The sequence below is a fragment of the Zeus faber genome (assembly GCF_960531495.2).
Source record: "Zeus faber genome assembly, chromosome: 21".
NCBI classification, from domain to species: Eukaryota; Metazoa; Chordata; class Actinopteri; order Zeiformes; family Zeidae; genus Zeus; species Zeus faber.
Window position 1 is genome coordinate 3,346,374 of NC_137208.1, and position 26,468 is coordinate 3,372,841.

A 26,468-nucleotide genomic window follows, 5' to 3' on the forward strand; every position below is an offset into this window, starting at 1 on the left:
TTGAAATGATCAGATTAGACAACACTTTATTGACGCCCGGGGAATTCAGGAAGGAGGTACAAGCAGTTCACCAATAAGAATAAGAATGAATCATCATCATCATCATCATCATCATCATCATCATTGATACTCAGGTCCCAGTTACTGTCTCCAAAGACACAGAACTTTTGGATTTACTTTCAATTGATCTGTATTTATTTTGGCATTGCTTGAGTTTCGGCGTCCGGGCTCCGCTGCTCACCCCTCCCAGCGAGGTGAGCAGCCAACAGACACGGGGTGAGGCTGGTGCCCAGGAGTGGGGGGTTCCAATCCCCCGCTGGACAGAAAGGTAGCGTCCGACAGGTGGGTGGATGCCGGGGGAGGTGGAGGGAGCCCAGCAAAGCAGTAACACACCAGGCAAGCGAGCAGGCAGCACACAGACAGTCGCAGCAGGTGGAGCGGGATGGACCGCACCGCTTCGCCGGGCCGGCCCATAAGGGCGCGGCGGCGCGAGTCAGGTTGTCAAGGAAATGTCCAACTTCCCCACGAACTGAGGTAAGTACACGTAAGCCCGTTGCGACGTCCAAAGAAACCGAATTCCCGTCAAAAAGTACAAAGGTGCCGCCTGAAGGGCCTCGCAGGCGGACACGACCCCTGGGATGTTTCATCGGGGAGGGAGTGTCCCAATCAATGCATCGGGACTGTGGACGGCGTTAACGATTAACCGCCGGCGCGGACGAGCAGGATTTCAGATCTGAGATTAGATAGAGGAGACGGACAGAGGGCGGCAAGCTCAGAGGACGGGAAGGAACCTCAAATAAACACAACCATTTGGGATTATTTGCGCTGCTTGGCGCGAGGATGGCGACGCCGAGGAAGCAGTACGCGGTGTCCAGGCCACTGTACTCCGAGGACGCCTTCTCCCAGGACCACCACAAGATCGACAGGCGGAGGAAGACCCCGCGGGACCACGTCAAGGACTACCTGACGTAAGTTGGGAGCCGGGTGCAGCGGCGGTTCCGGTCGTGCTTCTCCTTCTGTCCCTGGTCTAGTGATGGTCCTGGTCCTGGTCCGGGTGATTGTCCTGGTCCTGGTCTAGTGATGGTCCTGGTCCTGGTCCGGGTGATGGTCCTGGTCCTGGTCTAGTGATGGTCCTGGTCCAGTTGATCGTCCTCTGATGATCAAGGTCATGGTGGTGTCAGGTCCATTACTCATCACTACATTGCCAATTAAAATTACTTAGGTACTGTAGCCAAGTCAAAGTACTTTGGTACTGTAGCCATGTGAAAGTAATTTGGTATTGTTGCCAGGTAAAAGTACTTTGTTTCTGTAGCCAAGTAAAAGTATATTGCTACTGTAGCAATATAAAATTACTTTCATACTGTAGAACAGTAAAAGTACTTTGTGACTGTAGACAAGTAAAAGTACTTTTTTACTGTAGCCAAGGAAAGGAAGTTTGGTACTGTAGCCATGTAAAAATGTTTTGGTACTGTAGCCAAGTAAAAGTTCAAATTCCTGGTCCAATGCTGGTGCTGGTGCATGTCCTGGTTTTGATCCTGGTCCTGATCTAGTTCCTCTGATGGTGTATTTTTGAAGTATTATAAGCTCTGTTATCAGGCCACTGGATTGAATACTTCAAGTGCATTTAAGAGCAGTGATATAAATACTAAATACTAATTAATACTAACATACTTTGACTTGAGTGGAAATGCCAATGTGGAGCTTTCACTTTTACTAGAGTCATTTTGTGTCGCGGTACTTGTACTTTTCCCTTCGAGTAAAAACCCTGAGTACTTATTCCGAAAGGAGCTTTAGCTGATACACAGCGGCTTAAAACAGGTTGCAAAATGTGCCTCTTTGTGTTGTTTAGGTCTTTGTTTTGTGTTTGTTCGGTTCCAGCTGCGACTCCAAACGGGCTCAGAGGGCGCTGCTGTCCCTCCTCCCAGTCGTGGGCTGGATGAGGCTCTACCGCCTCAGGGAGTGGCTGCTCGGGGACGTGGTGTCGGGGGTCAGCACGGGACTGGTGGCCATCATGCAAGGTGAGATGGAGACGGGGCGCCCCATCGACCCCCCGGGGTCCGTACCATTCCACGCAGCGGGCCTAACGTTTTGGGTCCATGTAGTGTTTCAAGAGGCGTGGGTGGAAAGTAAGGGTTATAAAACGGGCCCCTGGTATAAAACCACTCAATCGTATGGAAGTAAAGCCCACTTTACACCCAGTGCGACAAACCAGAACATCAAACAGAAGTCCATTCATTCCTATGGAGAGTGGGATTTCAGCGTCCATGATGGAGGCTCAGGGATGCATTCAAATTTTCCAACTTATGCGAGAAGTTTGGATTGCTGTCGTGTCCCGAATTTCCCTCCAGGGGATTAGCAAAGTGTTACCTTATCTTATCTAAGAGCGGAGGTGGAAAATCCGGGATCAGAAAGTTAAAATTGGAAGAGGATTTTTTTTTTAACTTTCTGGACCTGGAGCTTCCATCCTCTGTCAAAATCAAATTCACACGTCGGAAACTTATCTTCATCACATGACATTTCCCAGTTTTTATTTGTCCTTGTTTGTGTCTCTTTCAGGACTTGCCTTCTCCCTGATGGCCTCGCTGCCGGCCAGTTATGGACTCTACACGGCCTTCTTCCCCATGCTCATTTACTTTTTCCTCGGTACTTCCAGACACATATCTGTAGGTAGGTGGGCTGGCGGTATTTTGACTATTGCCTCATTTTGAGTGGAGGTTTGAGACCGTGATGGAGATGAAGTGAATACTAAACCTGAAACTAAAGAATAAAATATGAACTCTTACATTTTACACATAAATTAAAAATATCATAATAAAATGTAAAAAATTATGTTTGTATTATATATTATATACTGTATATTGATTATATATGTATATAAATGTATTATTTTTGTATTATTATATATTATATATATTATTTTATATATAATAATATATATATATATATATATATATATATAATTTATACATTATATAATTATTTTTTTCTTACAACATATTTGTTATCTTATTTGATGACATGTATTTATTTTATAACATATTTTTATACTAAATTCACAGATGAAAGAACTCATTCAAATACAAACAATTAAATTAATTGAATATGAAATATTAAATATAAATTAAATTAATATGTATTTATTTAATTAATTTAAATTAAATTAATTTATTTCAGTAAATCAACAAATAAATTATTGTTATTGAATTCATCATTAAGTTTTGTTAAGATATACGAACAGACATCATTCTAAATTGCCCGTCATTAACGCACACATCCACCATCTTGCTTTCCTATAGAACTCCATATAAACTTATCTCCAGCCCCATGGGAGATAAGATCCGGTCTGATAGGGCCTCACCCCTCTCCCCCCTCGCCCCTGCCCCAGGCTCCTTCCCGGTGCTCAGCCTCATGGTGGGGGATGTGGTCACCCGGCTGGTTCCACTGAACGGACCCCCGGCCAACATCACCGGGTTCCAGGGTCTGAGCCCGGACCAGCAGAGGGTCCTGGTGGCCTCCTCCGTCACCTTCCTGATGGGGCTCTTCCAGGTCCAGTGGACCCTCCAACTGCATTCTGCTGGGGGCCAACACTTCTTCTTCTTGTGCTCCTCATCTGTTCCTCATCTGTTCTTCATCTGCTCTTCTTGTGCTCTCTGTGCCCCAGCTGGCCATGGGGGTCCTGCAGATGGGCTTCATCGTGGTCTACCTGTCCGACACACTGGTCTCCGGCTTCACCACGGCCGCTGCCGTGCACATCTTGGTGTCCCAGCTGAAGTTTGTGCTGGGGTTGGTGGTTCCCGGGTTCAGTGGACCACTCTCCATCATCTATGTAAGTACCAGTGAGGCACGGTATCCTCTCTGTTTTGGTTTTCTATCTATAAGTCTCAAGCTACATGTGGTGACTATTTTTGAGGGAAAAATATTAACCTTTAACGACCCACGCTGCTCCCTTGTCAAAGGAAACGCACACATAATACAGTAAAACACAGTGAGAATCTCAGGATTTGCTGACTCTGAGCGTCGGAAAACGATCCCTCTGCACAGGAAGTGATGACGTTTTCATCCTACAAACACCAGGAGGAGAGTAACTAAGGTCATAGAGTTCCGTTTATTCTCGTTTAAGTTTAGTGCCATGTGTCCTCCATAAAAATAAAAACAACAGGGTCTCAGGGCCTTGTGCTTCCTCCTGAAGTCAACGGCCATCTCCGTTGTCTTGTTGATGTTGGGGGAGAGGTTGCTGTTCCGCCACCAGGAGAGTGAGAAGACCAGAGAGTGAACGCTCTGCCACTGCCGCTCCTCCAAAAAAATTAAAAAATTAAATAAAAATTAATGAAATACAACGAGCAGCTTTTCAGAGGTATTACAGCTGCGTTTAATCACTGGAAGTAGCTGATACTGAGATTGCAGTGTTGGCGGTGAAATCATTTTGCTGGAGACCCCCTTGAACCTCTTGAAGCACCCCTGGGGGTCCTGGGACCCCATGTTGAGAACCGCTGTTCTAGACCACTGGGAGCACAGGGAGGGGGTTTCAAAGGTGCTGTTGTATAATATACCCATAATAAACAGTATACACAATACGACCAAGAACATTTCTGCAGGTCAGCTCCACCCAAACCTGTGACCTGACATCACCCTGAGGTGGCGCCGCTTGTTTCGAGTCTTGTGAATCATTGCAGAGGAAACGCTATTTTTTTGGCCTCGTTTCTAAAAGAGGCATCATCAACTCTGTCGCTATCAAGGGTTGTGCCAAAGTGCAGCAGGATGAGCGTCACCTCTTCCCCACTGACGGAGATTACATCTGTACTCTATCTCCATCTGTACTTGATACTGTAGATACCGTATCTATCTGCCTTCGTACTGTATATAGCGGGGTATTGAGAGAGAGAGAGAGAGAGAGAGAGCAGCGGTTCTCTGGTCCTCGGAAACTCAATCAGTGCTGGTTTTCATTCTTGCCGTGCTGTAAGGGTGGATAAACTACTCTGTCAATAAACAACCTGAATGAACTACCCTTCAAATGACTACCCCACAATTAACCACCGCAGTTAACTAACCTTAAATGAACTGCCTTTCTGCTGAATACATTTTGATTATTTTGTATACCCGAAACACCCTTTCTTGCAATCTAGTGAGGGGAGTCAATGCTCTGGACCCTAACAATGACCTCGTTACGGTCAACAGGGATGTCCCTCTAAAGTGACGGCAGCATAGGGGCACCCTGAGAACACTTCTGCAGTGCTTTTTTCAACTAAATCAAATCAAAATCAAGCCAAAGCGTCATCTCAGAGAAGCTGGAACCCGGCACGATTGTGGCGACTGTGGTGTCACGGGTTCGGACGCTGCCGTGCGCTGCTGCCCCGCCGGGCTCGGGATGCTCCTGAAATCACACGACTGGACAGCTTCACTTGCTGACAGTCTGCGGGCTGAAGAGATCAGCCCCCGTAGGAGAGCTGGAGGGTTCAATGGCGAGGGAGCCCTTTTTGAAGGCGGCACCCCGAGGGCGAGGATGGTTCAGGATGGTCTGAACCCATCACACCGCAGAGTCTCGCCAGGCTCCTGCTTCACTGAGATGATGACAACCACCCCCCTGATGCCCTTTGGGTTGAAAGAAACACCGCAAAAGTGTTCTCTAGGCGCCACTATGGTAAAGAACTCCCTCACATTTGCTCTAGACTAGGGGCACATCTAGGGCACTTCATATTTGATTTAGTAAAGAGTCACCCTATAGGGCACTTAAATGTTTTCTCTATCTTAGGGGCACCTTAAAGGGCACAACATAACCTTTTCTCCATTGCACGGGCACTCTAGAGGGCACTTTACGCTGTTTCCTCTATCGAAGGGGCACGCCACTGCCTCAAATTCCTATCGCCCAATATCATCAACGTCGGGCCTTGAGAAGCCCCTGTTGTGGATCATTTTCTTGAAGCAGCATTGACTAAGATTGGAGATAAAAAATAACTTTAAAATACATTCATAAAATACGCAAAGCAACAGTGAGATATCGCCGCCTCCCATCAAGTTGACTAAGCAGTTGTGTAAGGATAATGTGCAGCCAGAGGGTCATTATAGCTAAATAATTCCCGACTGGGTTGTTTTTCGCTAATGACCGGCTGGCTGTACCGGCTGGGGTATTGCACATTGTTTCTTTCAGACGCTGGAGAAGATCTTCGTCCAGATCACGGACACCAACATCTGCGACCTGGTCACGTCCATCATCATCATGGTGGTGGTGTTCATCGTGAAGGAGATCAGCGACAGATACAAATCCAAGCTGCCCGTGCCCATCCCCATAGAGGTCATCGTGGTGAGGCAGAGATTTCCTCTTGACACCATATACACTGTATATACATATTTACGAGGTTTTGCAACTGTTTTATGACCATTTTGAAGCTGGTTGTCGTTGACCTTGTTGTGGCAGACTGTCATTGCTTGTGGAGTGTCCTACGGCTTCAACTTTCAGGACACATACGGAGTTGATGTTGTGGGTGAAATGGTCAGTGGGTAAGCGTTGTTTAACTATTCATGTGAACATGTCTCCATCAGTGTAAAAGAAAAACATACAGTAAAAATATGTCATTAATATCCGTGATCTCTCTCACATATTTTGAAAAGTGCTATATAATCAAATTAAATGATGATGTAGTAATAAATAATAATAATAATAATAATAATAATAATAATAATAATAATAATAATCATAATCATAATCATAATAATTGTCATTATTATTATTATTGTTGTTGTTTTTATTATTTATATTATATATAGTATTATATAAATTATATTATGTATTTGTTGAGATTAAAATTCACGGATTGTTAATATTTATATTAATATGAATATTATTATTATTATTATTGTTATTATTATTATTATATCTGTGTCTATATCTGTGTATATCTATTATATCTATATTAATGTATAGATTATTTAAATTGATATATTGATAAAATAAACAAATGTTATTAAATAAAATATATAAATGTTACATAATATCAATAATCCTATATGATTATTGTTAGTTAGGAGGCAATCTGCTTCTTCCAGGTATGAGGCCCCCATCGCACCAAACATGGACGTGTTTAGGGAGAGTGCCACAGAGGCCTTCCCCATTGCCATCGTGGGCTTCGCCGTGGCCTTCTCCGTGGCCAAGGTCTACTCCATCAAACACGGCTACGCCATCGACGGCAACCAGGCGGGTCGCACTTCAAATGCAAATAAACAAATGCTTGGCTCCGGCTACACTTTCTGCCACGTCGGAAAGTGTAGCCTCCCTCACCCTCTACTCCATGGATGATTGACGACCTCGATATTCATCAATATAGAGACTTTACAATATAAAATGTGATCCATAATTTCACATTCATCTGTTTGATTCATAGGCATCAATATGTGACGTTGCAGGTTTGACGGAGTTATCTGTTCTTATGTTTGGCGTCGCCAGGAGCTGATTGCGTTTGGGGTCAGCAACATATTCGGGGCGACCTTCAGGTCCTTCGCCGCCAGCACGGCGCTCTCCAGGACAGCGATACAGGAGAGCTCCGGGGGGAAAACACAGGTGGGAAAACCCAAAACGGGCACGAGTCGACACACAGGCGGCGTCATGCGTGCGAACTGACGGAATTTAGAGGAGGGACGATGTTGGGAAATCGTACCACCGTGCTGCAGCTTCTCAGCGGGCTTCGATGCGGTCCAATGGTGCAAACGTTTATGCCTTTGATTAACTACCTCTATTCACTACCATTCAATTAACTACCACAAATAATGAATTTTTAAATAAATACCCGTCAAATTACCACCTTTAAATGGACTTACTTTAAATTTCCTACCTCAATTAACGATCCTTAGATAACTTCTGTACCTTTAAAGTAACTGCTTCAAATAACCTTCATAAAATTAACTACCGTTCAAAAACATCTCAAAAACATCTCTAAATCTCCCTTTATAATCTCCCTTACTGCTTTTTATAATGCCGCAGTACAAAGGACACCGTCAGCGACAGCAGGTTGCCAGTTTGAAGCAACGCAACTTCCTGTTTCCTCTCTTACGTTAGCGTTAGCATGGAGCGCAAAGAGCTGATTTTGTGAAAGTGAAAAATAGACAATAACGCCCTTTAAAACGTGACAAAATTCAGGGGTTGCGGCCATTTTTATGAAACATTAACATTTATGTTTTTATTTGGTTTTTACGACTGCAGGTCGCAGGTCTGATCTCGGCCATGATGGCAATGATTGTTACCGTGGCGCTGGCATTCCTGCTGGAGCCACTGCCCACGGTGAGACTATCCATCCATCATCCATCTATCTATCTATCTATCTATCTATCTATCTATCTATCTATCTGTCTGTCTGTCTGTCTGTCTGTCTGTCTGTCTATCTATCTATCTATCTATCTATCTATCTATCTATCTATCTATCTATCTATCTATCTATCTATCTATCTATCTGTCTGTCTGTCTGTCTGTCTGTCTGTATATCTATCTATCTATCTATCTATCTATCTATCTATATGTCTATCCATATATCTATCATCTATCCATTTCTCCCCCTCTCTCCCTCCATCCCTCTCTCTCTTCTCCCTCCCTCCCTCCAGTCGGTGCTGGGTGCCCTGGTGATAGTCAACCTGAAGGGGATGCTGATGCAGGTGGGGCAGGTTCCCTTCCTGTGGAGGAGGGACAGGCCGGACTGCGTACGTACTGAGACCGTCCACTGTCAGCTCCGGGTTTGGGGGGTGACGGTGCCCTCGCTGAGTGCAACTCAGAGGTGGAAACAGACGACAAACAGCAGGACTTTATTCAATGGACTGATAGAAATGTATTTTGCTTGTTTGCTTTGCTTCTGTTGTTATTATTTGATGGCCTTCTGGAACCGTAAAGCACTGGAACCCGCTTCACACTGAACACGACAAACGACAAGCACAAGCCGAGTCCCGTATTTTTCCTCGTGCGACAAGTTTCCGTCCGACGGTACGATTACCATGTTTTTCATTCATGGAACATGTCCCAGCTGAGCAAACTACGCTGTTCTACTGGTAAAAAAACAGCTCTTCCATTTTTCCCCAACGTATTTAGTGATGCGAAAGCTAGGCGCAGTTCGTGCAACGGCCACTAGGGGAGGATCCGGTCGCATCCGATACGTATTCGATGTGAACCAGGTTGTTTATGAAAGGTGCAATACAAATAAAGGTTTTCATTATTATTATTATTATTATTATTATTATTGTTATTATTATTATTATTATTAGGGGTCCAGCCCATAGGGCTATTGATATTATTCTGGGAAAAATTCTCTGAATTCTGAAATCTAAAACTATCTGGAACACAACATTGGTAGACGCTACGAACACGGTTGACATCTTGTATGAACCGATATGTCGGAAACACCAATGCTTTCCACACCAAAATATGTCCAACTTGGCTAAGTATCTGGAACACAACAATGACAAAAAGCTACGAATACGGTTGAGGTGTCGTTTAAACCGGTATGTCACAAGCATCTCGTGGTTGAAGTTTCATCCAAATCGATCCACATACAGAGCAGATATTAGTGAAAAACAAAACAACAAGAAAATAGTAGTCACAAAAAACTTGTGACCATGTCGAGTCAAATCCACTGAAATGCACGACTGAGTTCAAGGAAATAAGTCAGAACTAAAATTACTTGGTGACAGTGTCTGCACTGCGGCACCCAGGAACGATCTTGATTCTTAAAAAACTGTTCTATTTAAACTGAACGCCAGAGGAGAAACATGCAGAAGTACGTCCATGATGTTCGTTATCTTTGTAACTTGTGATGCATTTCACAGGAACCAAAAAACTGTAATATGTACCTGAAAGGAATAAACTGGACCCTGTGTATTGCTGCCTGCAGCTGTATTTATTATTATTATTATTATTATTATTATTATTAGGATTATTATTATTGTCATTATTATTATTATTATTACAACAAGAGAACAGTGTTAAAATAAAGAAAAATCTAAAATAAAATGAAAATTGTAATACATAGAAAAAAAAAATTCAACAATAAAGACCAGAAAATGTGAAGTAGAAAGTAATAACACACACACACACACACACACACACACACACACACACACACACACACACACACACACACACACACACACACACACACACACACACACTTCTTCCTCATTGCGGATTGTTTTTGTAAAAGTAGGATTTCCTTAACTTCCCGTTTCTACTTCCTGTTTCCACTTCCTGTTTCTGCTTCCTGCTTTCTCTCCCCAGGTGGTGTGGGTGGTCACCTGCCTGGCCGCCATCTTGCTGGGCCTGGACCTGGGTCTGGCCGTGGGCCTGGGGATCGAGCTGATCACCGTCGTGTTCAGGACCCAGTTGTACGTACAAAGTCTTTTTTTGCATTTTACTACAATATAAATAGAGCGGTAGACGACGCGTTAAATGTAGGGAGCGTGTTTTTTTTGTCTTTTTTTGTATTGCAGGGGTGTCATTTTAAAGTGGTAATCCATAACATTATTTTGTGAAATAAAATCCTATATTTTGTACTTTATTTAACTGCCACTTCATAAGAAACCGCCGTTCAATGCATTTGCGTTTAGCGTTTCTCCTCTATGCTTTATCCATTGCTGGTGGTGGGGTCCGCCACACGAGCAAGAAGTGAAAGTCGGTCGCAGTGAATTATGTTAAAGCAGCGTGGCTAGCCGTGGTCGGTAAACTGTCGATACGGACAAACATTCCCAAAAAAGAACGAAACCATCGGCACCTCCTCAAGCAACCAAGAAAACAAAAGGAGGGAGGACGAAGACGAGGGAAAATAGGACGTTGTGATGTAATTCACCCAAACACAGATGATCTCATGGATTTCCACTTGAAAGATACATTTTATTTAACAAAAATATTTCAAATAAAATTGTATCATCATCATCATCATAATGAAACCCATCTGCTCAATATACACAACTCAAAAAGGAGCCACACAGGGGAAGGGAACCCCCAAACGAATGACTTGCTCAATCCATAACATTCTAAGAGGTCCCATAGCAATATTTTATTTATACCCATAACCACCAGCAACCATCCTACTAATCCAGTGTGTAGTATTGCTTTTTTGGGGGGTATCCTGTGGATTTTGTGTATTTGGGGGGCAATTTTTCTTTCAAAATGTGCCTATTTTTGTTCGTTTTTGCAATTCTTGTTTTATTCCTGTGTCGAGCAACGCACCCACGTTCTGCCACCACAAGCCCCTCGCATGTGAACATGTACTCGGGAGAAAATAAGCCGGTCGTGGTTGTGAACTGCAGCGGCAGTGAACTTTGAACCGCGTTCCGCTTGCTGTGCTTTCAGTCCCCGCTGCTCTGTCTTGGCCAACATCGTGGGGACCGACCTCTACAGGGACCAGAAGGATTATGCCTGTGTAAGTGTGTGTATTGTTGGGATCTGGGAAACCGATCCCTCCCAGGTTGGTTGATCTCGAGAGATTCTTCAATGAGACGGAGACGGATGCGATGCAGAATGGATCCTTTATTGGCACAATGACCAAGACCAAGAGCCGAACCCAAAGCAAGAGCGACCCAGCGAGAGAGAGAGAGAGAGAGAGAGAGAGAGTGTCTTCTCAGACACACTCCTATATAGTTCCTCCTCGGCAAGTCGTCATAAAGGCTATTTGGATGACAGATGTCATAAAGAGACATTTTCTCTGTTGGGCGCCATTTTAAGTAAAATGCCCTGTCATTTCTATCAGCCGCCATTTTGTGCGCTATACTACATCCAACAATCCCCCTTTTGACGTCATCAAATATGAGGTCGCTCTTAAACAGTTATCACAGCATATATTAATCAAGGGGAAGGTAAATAAAACATAAAACCAACAATAAACAATTCTTGACCAACATCCGTATTACTGAACGCGAGGATGGCATTCGCTCACCCTCTGGACCATTTTTAATAACAAAATCTTCAACAAACTGCACCGATCTAACTCTCTCTTACCTTATACTAAACTTAAACATTAATTAACCTTATACCAAACTTAAACTTTTTTTTTTTACACCTTATACCAAACTTACTTTTTTTTTTACACCTTATACTAAACTTACTTTTTTTTTTTTTTAAACCTTATACTAAACTTAATAGGAGATTATACAAGAGGGTTAGAAAAAAAAGCATATATATATATATATGATAAGATTGAAAATGATATAACATCAACCATGCAACGTGTTTAGCGACACCATGTGTCTCAACAGTGGGGTCCTCCCCCTAGTGGCCGTCACACGAACTGCACGTGGGTTTCGCATCGAGAAATATACAGTACTACTCACAAAAAGTTTGCAATATTTGGCTTTCGGGTGAAATTTATGGAAAATGTAAAAAGTTTACGCTTCAGTGATATTATATGATGAAAGTAGGGCATTTAAGTAGAAGATACAATGGTGATTTCCTCATCTCAAACTATGTATTGAAACAAAAGCCAACAACAGTGGTGGGTTTACCACAACAACAAATGTCAACGTCTCAATAACTTGTCATGTGGCCTTGAGCATCAGTTACAGCTTGACAACCACGTCTCATGCCGTTCACAAGTCGACTTATTGTCTGCTGAGGCCTGGCCCCCCACTCTTCTTGAAGGGGGCCCTCAGGTCATTGAGGTTCTGGGGTACAGAGTTAGGAGCCTCTACACGGTCACTCAGCTGATCCCAGAGGTTTTCTATGGGATTCAGGTCTGGAGAAAGTGCAGGCCACTCCATTTGAGGTGCCCCAGTCTCCAGCAGCCGTTCCCTAAGGATGCCACCTTGATGAGCTATTGACTATACACACCTGCTCACACTGTAACACCACCACCACCAAAGGCTCATCTGGTGACAGCAGTGGCTGATGCCAGCGCTCTCCTTGACGTCTCCAACATCGTTGGTGGCCATCATTTCTGCTCAACGTTAATCGACTTTCATCAGAGAACAGCACTGAGGCCCACTGGTCCCTCGTGCAGTGTAAATGCTCCCTGGCCCCTGCAAGACCATGATGCCTGTGCCCGGTGGTGTGGTCAGGTGCCCTTGCAGGTGGTCTAGCACTCAGACCACGCTGATGTTAACGGTTTCGAATGGTCTGACGTGACACTTGGTGCCTCTCACCTCCCTTAAATGTGCCTGGAGTTGAGTGGCATCGTCATCCGGTTCCGCAGGGCACTGTTCACAATGAAGCCCTCATCAGTGTGGGATGTGGCCAAAGGACGTCCACTTCTATGCCTTTCTGTGACTCTTCCAGTCTCTGTATCTCTGTTGCAACCTGCTGATGACGCTCTGTGACACTCTAAGCTTAGCGGCCACTTCTCTCTGACAACATCCTGTTTGAAGCCTCGCAAGGCGAGGTGCTGTTGATCAGTTGTTAGGTGTGGTCTTGGTCTCATGATGTCAACATGTGAACAGCATGTTGAAGAGGACTTTAAATACCAATTCTAATTGAACCAGGAAATGTATTGGTGGATTCATGGATCAAGTACTGAAACATTGAACAGTTGGACATGTGCATTCAAAAGTTTAGAGAAGGTCAAATGAAGTTCACCTGTAAAGGTTATAGTGCATTTTAGGTTCATCCTGAAATTTTACCCGAAAGCTGAATATCCCTAACTTTTTGTGAGTAGTGTATGTGAAATGGTGAAGTGGGGCAGCTTGTTTTTTTTCCACTACAACAATAGAGTAGTTTCCTCTACTGGACATTCACCGTGTTCCATGAATGAGAGTTGAAAACTCCCTTCATATGCAGGAGAGTTTGTTGTGCGAAAAAAGAGGTATGTATTGACGGAGTTTTTAAGCCTCGGTCCAAAATAAAGTAGAAAAACAACTTGTAGCCCAAACTTGTCACAAGAGTTTGAAAATGTGATCGCGTGATGGCGAAGCCTTGACCGGATGTGGAAATCCCGCGCTGCGGCGGGGGGGACTCACCTGGGAGGAGCTCACCTGGGAGGGGGCGGGGCTCACCTGGGAGGGGGCGGCGAAGGGACTTCTGGTTCGGTGGTGCCGTTTCTCGGGTTGGGCGTGAAGTGGGCTTAACCGGAACTGTGAAACCTCACCCTCTCCCCCAGATACTGCCCACGGTAAGACTATCTATCTATCTATCTATCTACCTACCTATCTACCTATCTACCGAGCTATTTATCTGTCTATCTATCTATCTCTCTATCTATCTATCTATCTATCTATCTATCTATCTATCTATCTATCTATCTATCTATCTATCTATCTATCTATCTATCTATCTATCTATCTATCTATCTATCTATCTATCTATCTATCCATCCATGGAACTGTGAAACCTCCCCCTCTCCCCCAGACACATGAACCCACGGGGCTGAAGATCTTCCGGATCCCCTCTCCCATATTCTTCGCCAACGTCGAGTTCTTCAGGGAGAAGCTCATAGAAGCCGTGCGTGAAAACACACAAATTTACATTTCGGTTTTCTTTGCAGGCCGCGCCCACCTTTTTTTTTTTTTTTTTTTTTTTTTTACGCGCTCCAGGTGGGGTTCAACCCGCTGAGGGTTCTGAGGAAGAGGAACAAGGCGCTGAGGAAGATCAAGAAGCTGCTGAAGAGGAAGGAGATGCCGGTCACGGAGGTGGGTTCCGTCCGGGGGGCCCCGGGCCCGAGCGGGCGGTGAGACTTGAGGAGCCTTTGAGGAACCGCCGCAGCTGCGGGGCGTGACGGAACACTTGTCTTACACCTCTGCAGGCTGGGGAAACCAGGTCCAGAAAGTTAAAAACCCGGTTTCCATGTTCTCAGCAGTTGGACCTGTGGGTCGATGCTGATTAGCAAATTAACAAATATAAACTATATATTTTCTATACATTACTATACGGTATATCCTGTATATATAAATATGCTATATATAGTATCAGAGTGCGAATTATACGATGAGAATTGTGGGAGGGGGTCAACTTTTTGGGGTAAGACTGAGAACGTGTCCACGTTACGCACGGTTACACACAGGGCCTTTTTTTTTTTTTTTTTTCCATTCAGCTCGAAAACAGGGCAAAATAAATAAATAAATAAAAAACCCTAACGCTAAATAAAAAACACACTGTTTTTATTTGCTTTGTTGGGAAAGAAGATGGCTCTGATCTGAGCTGCGGAGCCCTGCTCAGCGTAATGGTACGGTCCACTAGAAAATGGACAAAAATGGGAAAAACTTCAGATGGCGATATACAATAAACCTAAAAAATTGCTGAAGAATTGGCAATATACAATAATCCTAAAAATTCACTTGAAAATAGAAAGAAAATAAAGATACAATGGATTAAAAAATAAAAAAACAATAAAAAAAACGTAAAAATAAACAATAAAAATGTTTTATTATTTAGTGAATCGTTTATTGCCAGATCTGCATTTGCTTCACCTCTTTTTTCCTCACACAGAATGGCGATGTGCACTTATTTTACCAACAACCTTCTAAGGAATCGGAGGATGAGACGGACGTGGAAGACCTGGACCTGGACCTGCCCGCGGACTTCCAGGACCTTCCGGTCCATATCGACTGGAGCGCCGAGCTCCCCGCCGGCATCTCCGTCCCCAGGGTGGAGCTCCACAGCCTGGTGCTGGACTTCGCCGCCGTCTCCTTCCTGGACATGTCAGCCATAGTGGGACTCAGGACGGTATGGTTTGCCCTTGACCTGGCGAAGTGTGGTTGGTACAGATGTGGATTGTAGTTTAAAGTGAAAATCTGTGAGTTTTGTAAAAAAAAAAAAAAAAGCTAGTGGGCCTCAGCAAATGCTGATGTTTGGCTGCGGATCCCTAAGGGGCCACTGACCAGCGTTTGGGAACACCTTTATTACATATAGTGTTACAAAAGGGATCTCCAGAGGTCATACAGTCCTGAAGCAAAGCTACAAGGCAACAGCAGATGGCACTGTTTTGCTGCGGACCCACACCTTGCTCGTATCATACACCTCGTTCCAAATTATTATGCAAATTATATTTTTCAAGTTCAAGTTCAAGTTCAAGTTCAAGAGATTATTTGTCACATACATATACATACGTTCATACATATATGCAGTGAAATGTCATGACACCCGGTGATTACGCACAATAAGCTCTATAAATACTAAAAAATACCAAAATGTGCGTAATCGACACAAGGTGCTCGCGCAGGCAGCCGCAAGGGGAGGCGCCACAATCGCGATTCTGGGTCCTATAATTATATAATAGAATTAATTGACTGTGTTGTATTAAATATACATTTAAATCCTCCTAAAAGTAATTTTAAATAGCATTACATTATTTAATCTTACAACCAGACAGAGAATGCAGTGCAAGGAAAACATACTTGAAGAAAACACAATTCAAACTATGAATATTAACATAGCTTTGTATCATTATATAATTACAGGTACTCCTCACTTAACGACCTACCTATTTAACGACCGATCAGATTTAGGACCAGCTCTCTGACCAGTCTGTATTGTACACTGTGTACAATACCAAGCATCTCATCTCATCACCCTTTAAACACTATATACACTATATATACTATATATTCTATATACACTATAAACACTACATACACTATATACACTATATACTATATACACTATATATACTATATATACTATATATACCATCCACACTATATATAGTGTAATTGTATATATAGTATACATAGTATAACTATAATAACTATAGTATAACCCTAACCACTATATATACTATATATGCACTATATTCACTATATATACTATACATATACTATATATACTATATACTCTATATATACGATACATACTATATACACTATATACACTATTTTCACTATATACACTATATACACTATACTGTATACACTATATATACTATGTACACTGTATACAGTAAATACAATGTACACTATATACACTATACTATGTACACTATATACAGTATATACGATATACACTATATACACTATATATACTCTGGTTTTACTAAATAGTCGATGCAAATGACAGTCAGTATAATTTTCAAGTCATCAACTGTTAGGGTATGATTCGAATGTTATTGAACAAACCTCCCAATAGTATTTTTTTCAAAAATAAAAAACTCAAAATGCACTGTTCCAAATTATTATGCACAACAGAGTTTCAAAACATTTTATAGGTTGTAAAGAACCAAAAATGGTCATTTGTTGAATGTGCAGCATTAGGAGGTCATATTCACTGAAATCAAAAGCTATTTCAATCAAAAACATCTCAACAGGCCAAGTTACATGTGAACATAGGAGCCTTCTTTCATATCACCTTTACTGTTCTTGCCTCCATTGAACTTGTGAGTTTTGGGAGAGTTTCTGCTTGAATTTCTTTGCAGGACGTCAGAACAGCCTCCCAGAGCTGCTGGTTTGATGCTCCACCCTCAGAGATCTTTTGCTTGAGGATGCTCCAAAGGTTCTCAATAGGGTGGAGGTCAGGGGAGGATGGGGGCCACACCATGAGTTTCTCTCCTTTTATGCCCACAGCAGCCAATGACACAGAGGTATTCTTTGCAGCATGAGATGGTGCGTTGTCAGGCATGAAGATGATTTTGCCACGGAAGGCCCGGTTCTTCTTTTTGTACCATGGAAGAAAGTGCTCAGTCACAAACTCTATATACTTTACCAAGGTCATTTTCACACCTTCAGGGACCCTAAAGGGGCCTACCAGCTCTCTCTCCGTGATTCAGGCCCAAAACATGACTCCGCCACCTCCTTGCTGACGTCGCAGCCTTGTTGGGACATGGTGGCCATCCACCAACCATCCACTACTCCATCCATCTGCACCATCCAGGGTTGCACAGCACTCATCAGTCAACAAGACTGTTTGAAAATGAGTTCTGCAACCCTTTCTGCTTGTGAGCGTTGCTTAGGGAGGGCCCAATAGTAGCTTTATGCACAACTGCAAGCCTCTGGAGGATCCTACACCTTGAGGTTCACGGGACTCCAGAGGCACCAGCAGCTTCAAATACCTGTTTGCTGCTTTGTAACGGCATTTTAGCAGCTGCTCTCTTCAGCCCATGAATCTGTCTGGCAGAAACCTTCCTTATTCTGCCTTTATCTGCACTGAATCAGCCACAAATCACTTCACAGTACGATGATCACGCTTAAGTTTTTGTGAAATATCTAATGTTTTCATACCTTGTCCAAGGCATTGCACTATTTGAGGCTTTTCGGCAGCAGAGAGATCCTTTTTCTTTCCCATGTTGCTTGAAACCTGTGGCTGCTTAATAATGTGGAACGTCCTTCTTAAGTAGTTTTCTTTTAATTGGGCTCACATGGCAAACTAATTATCACAGGTGTCTGAGATTGATTCCAGTGATCTAAAGAGCCCTGAGACACAACACCATCCATGAGTTGGATTGAAAAACAAAAAATTCAATGTTTATGAAACTTAAATCCAATTTGCATAATAATTTGGAACGCGGTGTGATGTATTCTTCCAAAAAAGTTAACTTCAGTTGTCATATCGTCCTGAACAAAACCTTCTTGGCAACAGCAGATGTCACTGTTTTGCTGAGGGCCCCTTGCACCACACTTGTCCTTTCACGGATCCTAGGGGCCCCAGTTTGGGAACACCGTGCTTATATTTTATAGACAAAAGGGATCTTCAGAGTTTATACAGTCCTGTAAAACAGCTACTAGGCAACATAAGACGGCACTGTTTTACCACTTTTGGAAAGAAATTCATGTAATAATAATAATAATAATAATAATAATAAATATAGCTGCAGGCAGCAATATGCAGGGCCAGAGTTGTCAACTTGTTGTTAAAGTTCAATGTTGGAGTGTGCTTTGTCTCTGTTGCGGTGTGTTTTGTGACTGCAGAAGTTCGTTCCTTCCACCTGGTTACAGTGTAATTCTATGATGGGACGGTGTTTGCGGCTGTGGGTGGGTTTCCTACGCCGCAACTAACGCCGGTCATCATTCTGAAGTAGAGCTGCATGATTATGGCTGAATTGATAATTCAAACCATTATTTTACTCAATATTGTGATCACCATTATTTATCACGATTATTCATCCATTTTGGGGAACACAATTATTAGGTGGCACTTTGTAAATTAGCAGAAAACTGCCGTCACAATAATAATGTATTTTATAAACCTATAAATAAATTGTGGCAGTTTCTCCGACCACGTGGCGTGTTCAGGGAGCTCCGGCACAGAGACACAGACGAGGGGGTTGTAAACACCAGTTTATGGTAGAGTTGGCCGGTTGGAACAAGCCAGGAGCAGATGGAACATGTATCATGACAGGGCTCCTCTCCTGAGTGAGTGTGGGGATGGGGCTTTTACCTGTTGCTTGTTAGACCAACCAGAGAGCAACAGGTGTGCAGCCACTCTGATCCTAATCACCTAGATCCAGGTCAGATGTGGCTGCTTAAACCACACCAAGCCCACACCACATAAACAAACTAAGGTAAGTGGTTTAACTGACTTAACTTCAGTTGTAGAGGATATTTAACAGAATAGATTGTATGAAGTCTACAGCACAAACACAAAAATAATAAATATTTTAAATAACATACACAATAAATACATACGTTCCTTGTATCATGTAATTCCTTATGGTTGTTGTTTCCAGTAATTATAATTCAGGAAGTTTGTATACATTAGTCGGTTCGGCTCCGCGTTGTGAAACGGACTTCTCACGGGAATCGAACGTCTGCTTTCGGTGGAGGGCGAAAGCGTGGATCGGCGCCGTGGAGCGTGAGTCACGACGAACGCTGACGACTTTCTTCAGTGCGTTGTTCTGAAGGTTCACTCTTTTGCCGGAGTGACTCCAGACTCCACAGTCATTTAAGAGTTTTGTTCGCTACGAACAAATCGTTTCGCCAGTCGTGCATCACCAACAATTGTAATAATAATAATAATAATAATAATAAAAATAAAAATAATAATAAAAATAAAAATAATAATATAAAAAAAAAAATAATATAAAATAAAAAATAAAAAATAATAATAATTAAAAATAATAATAATAATATAAAATAATATTAAAAATAATAATATAAAATAATAATAATAAAAAACGTTGGGACGTTTTGTGGCGTTTGTAGTGGTGCAGCGTTGGGTGATTTCACCGTAAAAAAGGTGTGACACGGAAGAAGGTTTGGGGGAAACACTGTAGCTACAGTACTACAACGGGAAGTAAAGCGCTGTAGATGGAAGTGCGATTTGCAGACGCGTTTTCCAAACGTTTGGGCTTCGAAATGTTCCAAAGTTTTTCATTGAAGTTGTTTGTTTTTTTTGGGCGATGGTTCCTGTACGTTGAGGTTCACTGAATGTGACACCGTACGTACAAAATCCGTAGAAAAGCAAACGGCCGCACCAACGTCCCCGAACGACATTTAAAAAAAAAAAAAAAAGGCAAATAGAGGAAAAGGTTAAAGGTGCAGCTGGAAGCGGGTGGGACCAGGTGGAGGCCTCCCGCCTCCGCCCCGGGGCGTCCATTTAACGCTCCGTCTCCTCCACAGATACTCAAGGAGTTCGTCCGCCTGCACGTGGACGTTTACATCGTCTCCTGCGATGGTGGGTGGGGCTGTTTCTATTGAAACTATATACAATAAATCATCTATAGAACCTCAAAAACCGCGCCTTGTGTGACATGTGCCCCTTCCCCCAGCGTACGTCCTGGAGAAGCTCCGCGGCTGCGTGTTCTTCGACGCCGAGATCCCGACGTCAATGTTCTTTCCAACCCTTCACGACGCCGTGCTGCACGCGCTCGGGCACCGGGAGGACGCCGGGGGTCCGATCCACGTGGTGAGGAGAGACACCCCCCGCCAGACTAAGCATGAGCTGAGGACCTCCAAAATAGAAATATCAATACATGTTTTATATAATGTTTGTTTTAAAACTACGTAAAATTGAATGGAATTATTAAATTATTACATCAAAAATTTGAATTATAATTAAAACATGTATACTATTCAATATTACATGGTATTAAATATGTGTATATATATATATATATATATATGTACATATAAAATATATACATACATAAAATACATACAAATATGAAGAAATATATACATATATATTTAAAAATGCTAAATAATTGGAGTAGAGTTGGCTGTATATCTGTATGAATAAAATTACATATTAAATTGTATTAAATATTTGTATAGTATTGTTGCAGGTTTGGGAACACCTGCTTCAGTATTATACTGTATGTGTTATAATATTATTATAACAAAAGAGGTTATGACACAGTAGGACTTGAAACACACTGTTAATTTAAGGCTTCCAACACATTTGTTTGTCTTAATAGTAATTATTAACACTTTATACATGACATTCTAGTTGGCCCACGTAAAGTGTCTAGTGTTTGTTGTGCTGATTGTATACTGGTACACTGGGCAGGGCCGGACCAAGCCTTGATGGGGCCCCAAGCAGCACCTGATTTGGGGGCGTGGCACAACACCTTTTTTATTTATTATATTTGTTTCGTTCGATTAGGAAACCGAGGGGGATACGCACGTCTGAAATATAAACACAGTGATTGTATTTGTTTTGCTTTGAGAAACGGGGAGCGGGGATGCTGGGCGGGGCCGAGAAAAGCAGGCGCTTACATTTGCTCGCGTGTCGGGCCGGCCCCCGACTGGCAGGAAGAGCAGGAAGTACCCCAAAAAACGCTCTACCCAGATTCACACATTTTACTCGAGTAAAAGTATAATAGTACTTGATGGTTGGTATCAAACGCTCAAAGTTCCACATCATTACCTTATATTTCAGTGTCCATCCTGTAGGCATTAAATCTCATTAGTTAAGATCCAAGTCTTTAGTGATGGGTTTTGATTTACTCTGATTGCTCCTGAAAATTGGGGTTAGTAAATAAACGTAAAAAAGGAGCCACCTAAAAAGGAAGAGCCAATCAGCACACCACCTGCTATTTGCAGACTTAACTGAATTTTTATTCTGCTTGCAGGTGTCCAACACCAAACTGTAGGACAGCAGCGTGGGCAGGAACCCTGGAAGATCGCGGACGCTAGTTTTACTGAGGCGCACACTTTTTAAGTAACTGTTTAACAATACTGCTTTTCAACTACCGTATGCTCTGTGAAAGAATTTTATGAACACAAAACAATTACTGGGTTCACATGATGAGCTCTTCCCCCCAGAGTCCGTAAACCATTTGGTTGTGGACCTCGCTGTGTGCACAGGGGGATTCTGAGAAAATGCTAAAGCCAAAAAAGGAAGCTGGAGCCTCTCTACTGCAGGTGTTCACCTCAGGAGGTTGCACATTGGACGCTGGGTTTCAATTGGTAATGGGCGTGGCTGAAAAAGCCAAACCCAGTAATTAGGAGGTGTGTCCAAACACTTTTGGCCATGTATGTATGTATGTATGTATATATATATATATATATATATATCTATGTATGTGTTTGCGATGGTAGAAATTGGTTGATAGCTATTGTTTTTCAGTTTTCGGTCCAACCTTTAAAAAAGTCAAACTCTCAAATCAAACTTTATTAAATAAAACAATATTTAATATCATCAGGGTGTCCATCTTTACAGACCTTGACAAAAGCTCTTTACAGGAACATCTCACAACGCTGTCCAACAAATGATCTAAATAACTTTGGGAACGTGACATCTGTGAACAAACTCTGAAGAAAAATAAAAAGGCATTTTTCTGCCGATCTGAAAAGGAATCTCGAAAAGGAAAAACAAATTGGTTGCCAAAACAGCTTTTGGCACAAACACAGTGGAGATGGGACGCTTTCGTTAAAAATGACTTGAGACGTATTCAGCGTCCTTGGGCGTACAGAAGACGTATGTACATGTTTACTAGAAGCCATAAGAAAAACAAGGTTCAGTCTGTGCAGCACACACACACACACACACACTGTGCGGGTTGACCTACGACCCCAGACCGCTGTGTCTACTGGTAGTACGTCCTGTAGCGGACCTGCTCCGGGTGGTGCGGCCCGGGCATCTGGCCCTGGGGGGGTGGCGGGCCCTGCATGCGGGGGGGCGGGGGCCCCCTGGGGGCCGGCCACATACCGGGGCTGAGCCCCCCCGGCTGGTTGAAGGGGGGGCTGAGCGTGGCCTGGTCCTCGGGGAAGGGCTGCATGGAGTTGGGGTTGTAGTGGTGGGGCGGGGGGGCGTTGACCGGGGGCCCGCTATGCTGCGGCGGGGGCCCCGGCGGCGGGTGGTTCATGTAGGGCGGCATCTGGCCCATGATGTGGCCCGGCGGGGGGTTGATGGGGGGCGGGGCCGAGGACATGGGGGGAAGGGCCTGGTTGTACACCATGTGCGGCGTGCCTGAGCCCTGCGGGGGGTGCTGCATGGGGTGGCTGATGGGCGGGGGCGGCGGCGGCGGGGGCCCGTAGTGCTGCTGCGGGGGCGCCATCATGTGGTGGGAATGGGACACCACGGGCGGCTGGCCCGGGTACTCCCCCGGGTGGTGGTGCGGGGGCGGGGGCTGAGCGGGGCCCGGCCCCGAGGGCGGCAGCGGCTCGCGGCCCCCGGAGGATGAGTCGTCCTGGATGGGCACCGTGATCAGGTTGCTGTGCTTGCGCGTGGTCACCGTGGCGATGCGGAACGTCTCGGGGCCGAGCGCAGAGGGCGGGGGCGGGGCCTCGTGGCCGGCCGGCGGCGGCGGCCCGTACGGATCGTGGCCCCCGTGCTGCAGGTGCACGTGGGCCTTGGGCAGGTGAGGGGGCGGCACGCGGAAGCGCTCGGGGACGTCGCCCGGGGTGAGGTGCAGCGACTCGGGGCGCCCCCCCGACGCCTTGGCCGCGCGCACGTGCCGGTGGTTGACGTGCGCCTGCAGGTCGCGCTGGGACAGGTAGGTGCGCTTGCAGCCCGGCACCACGCTGCACATGTACAAGGAGCCGCGCTGGCACTGCTCGATGCGCTGCACCGGGTCTGTGCAGCTGTACAGCGTCAGGCTAAACACAAACACAGGCTTTCAAAATAAAGGTCCAACAAACAAGAACAGAAACTTTCAAAGTAAGGGTCTAATAAACAAGTCCTCGAACAACCTTTCTACCTCGATACAATCCTCACTTTTAAGGCTTGTTTCCCATTTAACACGGCGCGACATGAAGCTCCTTGAGCAAACAACGTTCTACGGGTAGAATGATGTGAAATCAAGGAATTCTCCAGCACTTGTGGGTAATATGAACATGAATATATTTGTTGTTCCAGCACTGTGAGGCTTCGGTGCAACATGTGCGACCCGATGGATCGTCTCACATGAGCGATATCCGACATGTTTACATCTTTATTTGTCCTTCTCGCAGTGACTTGCGCGTCATAGGCAAACGCCCTGAAAATCCAGGAATTTATTACTTATTTCAAACCGCGAATAGTTGAAAAATGGGAAACCGGCGCCTTTGAAAGTGACTCTCTTACCCGGGACACATCTTGTCTCCTTTCTTTTCGTGGAGCAAAGCACACTCGTAGCAGAAGACGTGTTTGCAGGGGATCTGCGGGGGCGAGAGGTCAGAGGTCAGAAGACGCGCGTCGCAGAGGTGGCGCAGGTGGGGTGGGGTGGGGGCGGGGGGCTTACCATGCGTCCGTACAGCTGGATGGGGAGGCCGCAATTATCACAAAAGTGAACCGGCACGTCGTCCTTCTCTCCGAGCAGATTCAGCTTTCGGGAGGGGGGGGAGGCGGTTAAACACACGACAGCTAAAAAATCAGAAAGATAATAAACTGTTTCGATGTAAGGACGGTGTTAAAAAACAAACCTTGTAGTCCCAGAACATCTGCTGGGGAAACCTCCTTTGACTTCCGAAAACATCGCCCGCTTTGGCGCCACAGTCGAAGCGCTCTTCCTGCTTGAACACAAAGTTCTCTGGAAGGGAACAGGCAGAACGGCTCCGTCAAGCCCTCGCTAAGGCACCGGGGCCCAAAGCGAGAGCCCGGGAACGCCGGAGGGCCATTCAGAGGATATGGTGGGTCAGAATTGTTATTTGGGTCGGGGAAAGGTTGAACATGCTGATTATTTAAAAAATAAGAGAAGAGAACCTCTGATTTTCACATTTGATTATTTAACACTAGATCCTCTACTAAATCAGATCCATACAAATTCATTACATAACTGATGTTGAAATGTGACAATTTAAGCCTAAATATTTCTCTTTGGAGTATTTTGGAGTACAGCTACGAGTTTGGGTCCAATAAACAGCATTATTTTCAAATAAAATATCATTGCGCAAACACACGATTACAGCCACGTCAATATGAATGAGAGAAGAAACGATAGCGCTTTATTGCTCCTCAGGAGAAAACAAAACCCAAAACATTTAAAAAAACTAATAATAATAATAATTATAATAATAATAATAAATAAACAGGTTCCAGAAAACTGGGGTAAGAAGTGCGACGCACCCTCCTCCCCAGCGGGGGGCTTGGCCGGCCGGCTGGTGGAGCGCTGCGTCCGGGGCGGCGGTTTGCTCCTCACAGGTTGTTTGGACAACAGTTTGATGGGGATCCTGCGGCGGACGTCGGGGCCGCCCAGGTTCCCCGACCCGTCGCTTCCCTGGAGGTCATTGTCTGGTCGGGGGAAAGGGATGAGAAGACGCGACAACACATTATTAGTTTGTTGTTTGGGATTTTGAATAAAATGTGAAAATAATTACAAAGCGATTCATATTTTGTTTTGCTTAAAGCAATGTTGCTTAATATTTATGTTCATTTATCAAAGATAATGGATTACAATCATTACACTGAAGGCATTACAATGATATTTACATCTACAATAATTACATTTTTTATAATATTCAACAATTTGAGAAATTTAGAGAGACTGAGAAATTTGAGAGGATAATACTTTACAATAATTTACAATAATATAATCAATATTTACAAATGGTTTAATAATATTTAATAATAATCCAAGAGAAATATAATTCCCTCAGATTGGATTTAAATTATTCATCTTTATTCATCTTGAACTACTAAATAAATAAATAATATATATATATATATATATATATATATATATATATATATATATATATATATATATATATCGAAGATTGAGGAATATTTCCTAATCTTTTAATACACACTGGATGTGCACACACACAGTGGATAAACAGATTCTGGCATTTTCAGAGTGGTATGAATAAATTCACCAACTGGCTGAGGTGTGGATCGGGATGCCGTTCAGCCTGTGAGTTTAATTCAGCAAGCCATAGATACACACGGGCCCGAAAAGTGAGTTGGACAAATTGGGAAACTCCAACCGGGCCTGGGTCACAACGAAAGATTACACCAGGGAGGGGTTTTTATTTGAGCGCAATCCAAATATGTTTTTCATGCACACTTATTGACAGATGTCAGATGTCATGGACGTTTCAATATCAGGGCGTCAACAAGCAAGACACATTTTTGAACAAATCGTCAGAAATGTTAACTCTGATGCAGAAGAACTTCCCACATTTTGACAAAAATGAATACATGGATAAATAAATGTGTTTATCTTAAAACGAAGACCTCCTCGATTCAAATATAATAGTGACTTTTACGGCCCAATATTTGTCCA

At 43.7% G+C, this 26,468-nt stretch overlaps 2 protein-coding genes across 2 annotated transcripts in view; one reads left to right on the top strand and one right to left on the bottom strand.

Annotated features, from left to right (window-relative positions):
• Window positions 1-840: 840 nt before the first annotated feature.
• Window positions 841-21,914, top strand: LOC307246402 (chloride anion exchanger-like; the record flags this gene model as incomplete). The annotated part of the gene is made up of 19 exons (XM_080022321.1): window positions 841-968; window positions 1,879-2,018; window positions 2,557-2,667; window positions 3,386-3,546; window positions 3,662-3,826; window positions 6,146-6,298; window positions 6,413-6,495; window positions 7,042-7,189; window positions 7,439-7,552; window positions 8,192-8,269; window positions 8,587-8,682; window positions 10,247-10,353; window positions 11,321-11,390; window positions 14,303-14,395; window positions 14,488-14,583; window positions 15,380-15,616; window positions 20,440-20,494; window positions 20,589-20,725; window positions 21,894-21,914. The coding sequence occupies 19 exons, from the start codon at window positions 841-843 to the stop codon at window positions 21,912-21,914; spliced, it is 2,193 nt and encodes a 730-aa protein (XP_079878447.1).
• A 533-nt stretch (window positions 21,915-22,447) lies between these two features.
• Window positions 22,448-26,468, bottom strand: part of cbll1 (Cbl proto-oncogene-like 1, E3 ubiquitin protein ligase) — a 5,863-nt gene continuing 1,842 nt past the window's right edge. Inside the window, exons 2-6 of the mRNA XM_080022550.1 lie at window positions 25,310-25,474; window positions 24,667-24,773; window positions 24,486-24,569; window positions 24,329-24,402; window positions 22,448-23,862 (exon numbers count right to left, since the gene is read on the bottom strand). Of these exons, the coding sequence (XP_079878676.1) occupies window positions 22,851-23,862; window positions 24,329-24,402; window positions 24,486-24,569; window positions 24,667-24,773; window positions 25,310-25,474 (1,442 nt within the window). The 3' untranslated portion in view covers window positions 22,448-22,850. The remainder of the gene's footprint in view (window positions 23,863-24,328; window positions 24,403-24,485; window positions 24,570-24,666; window positions 24,774-25,309; window positions 25,475-26,468) is intronic.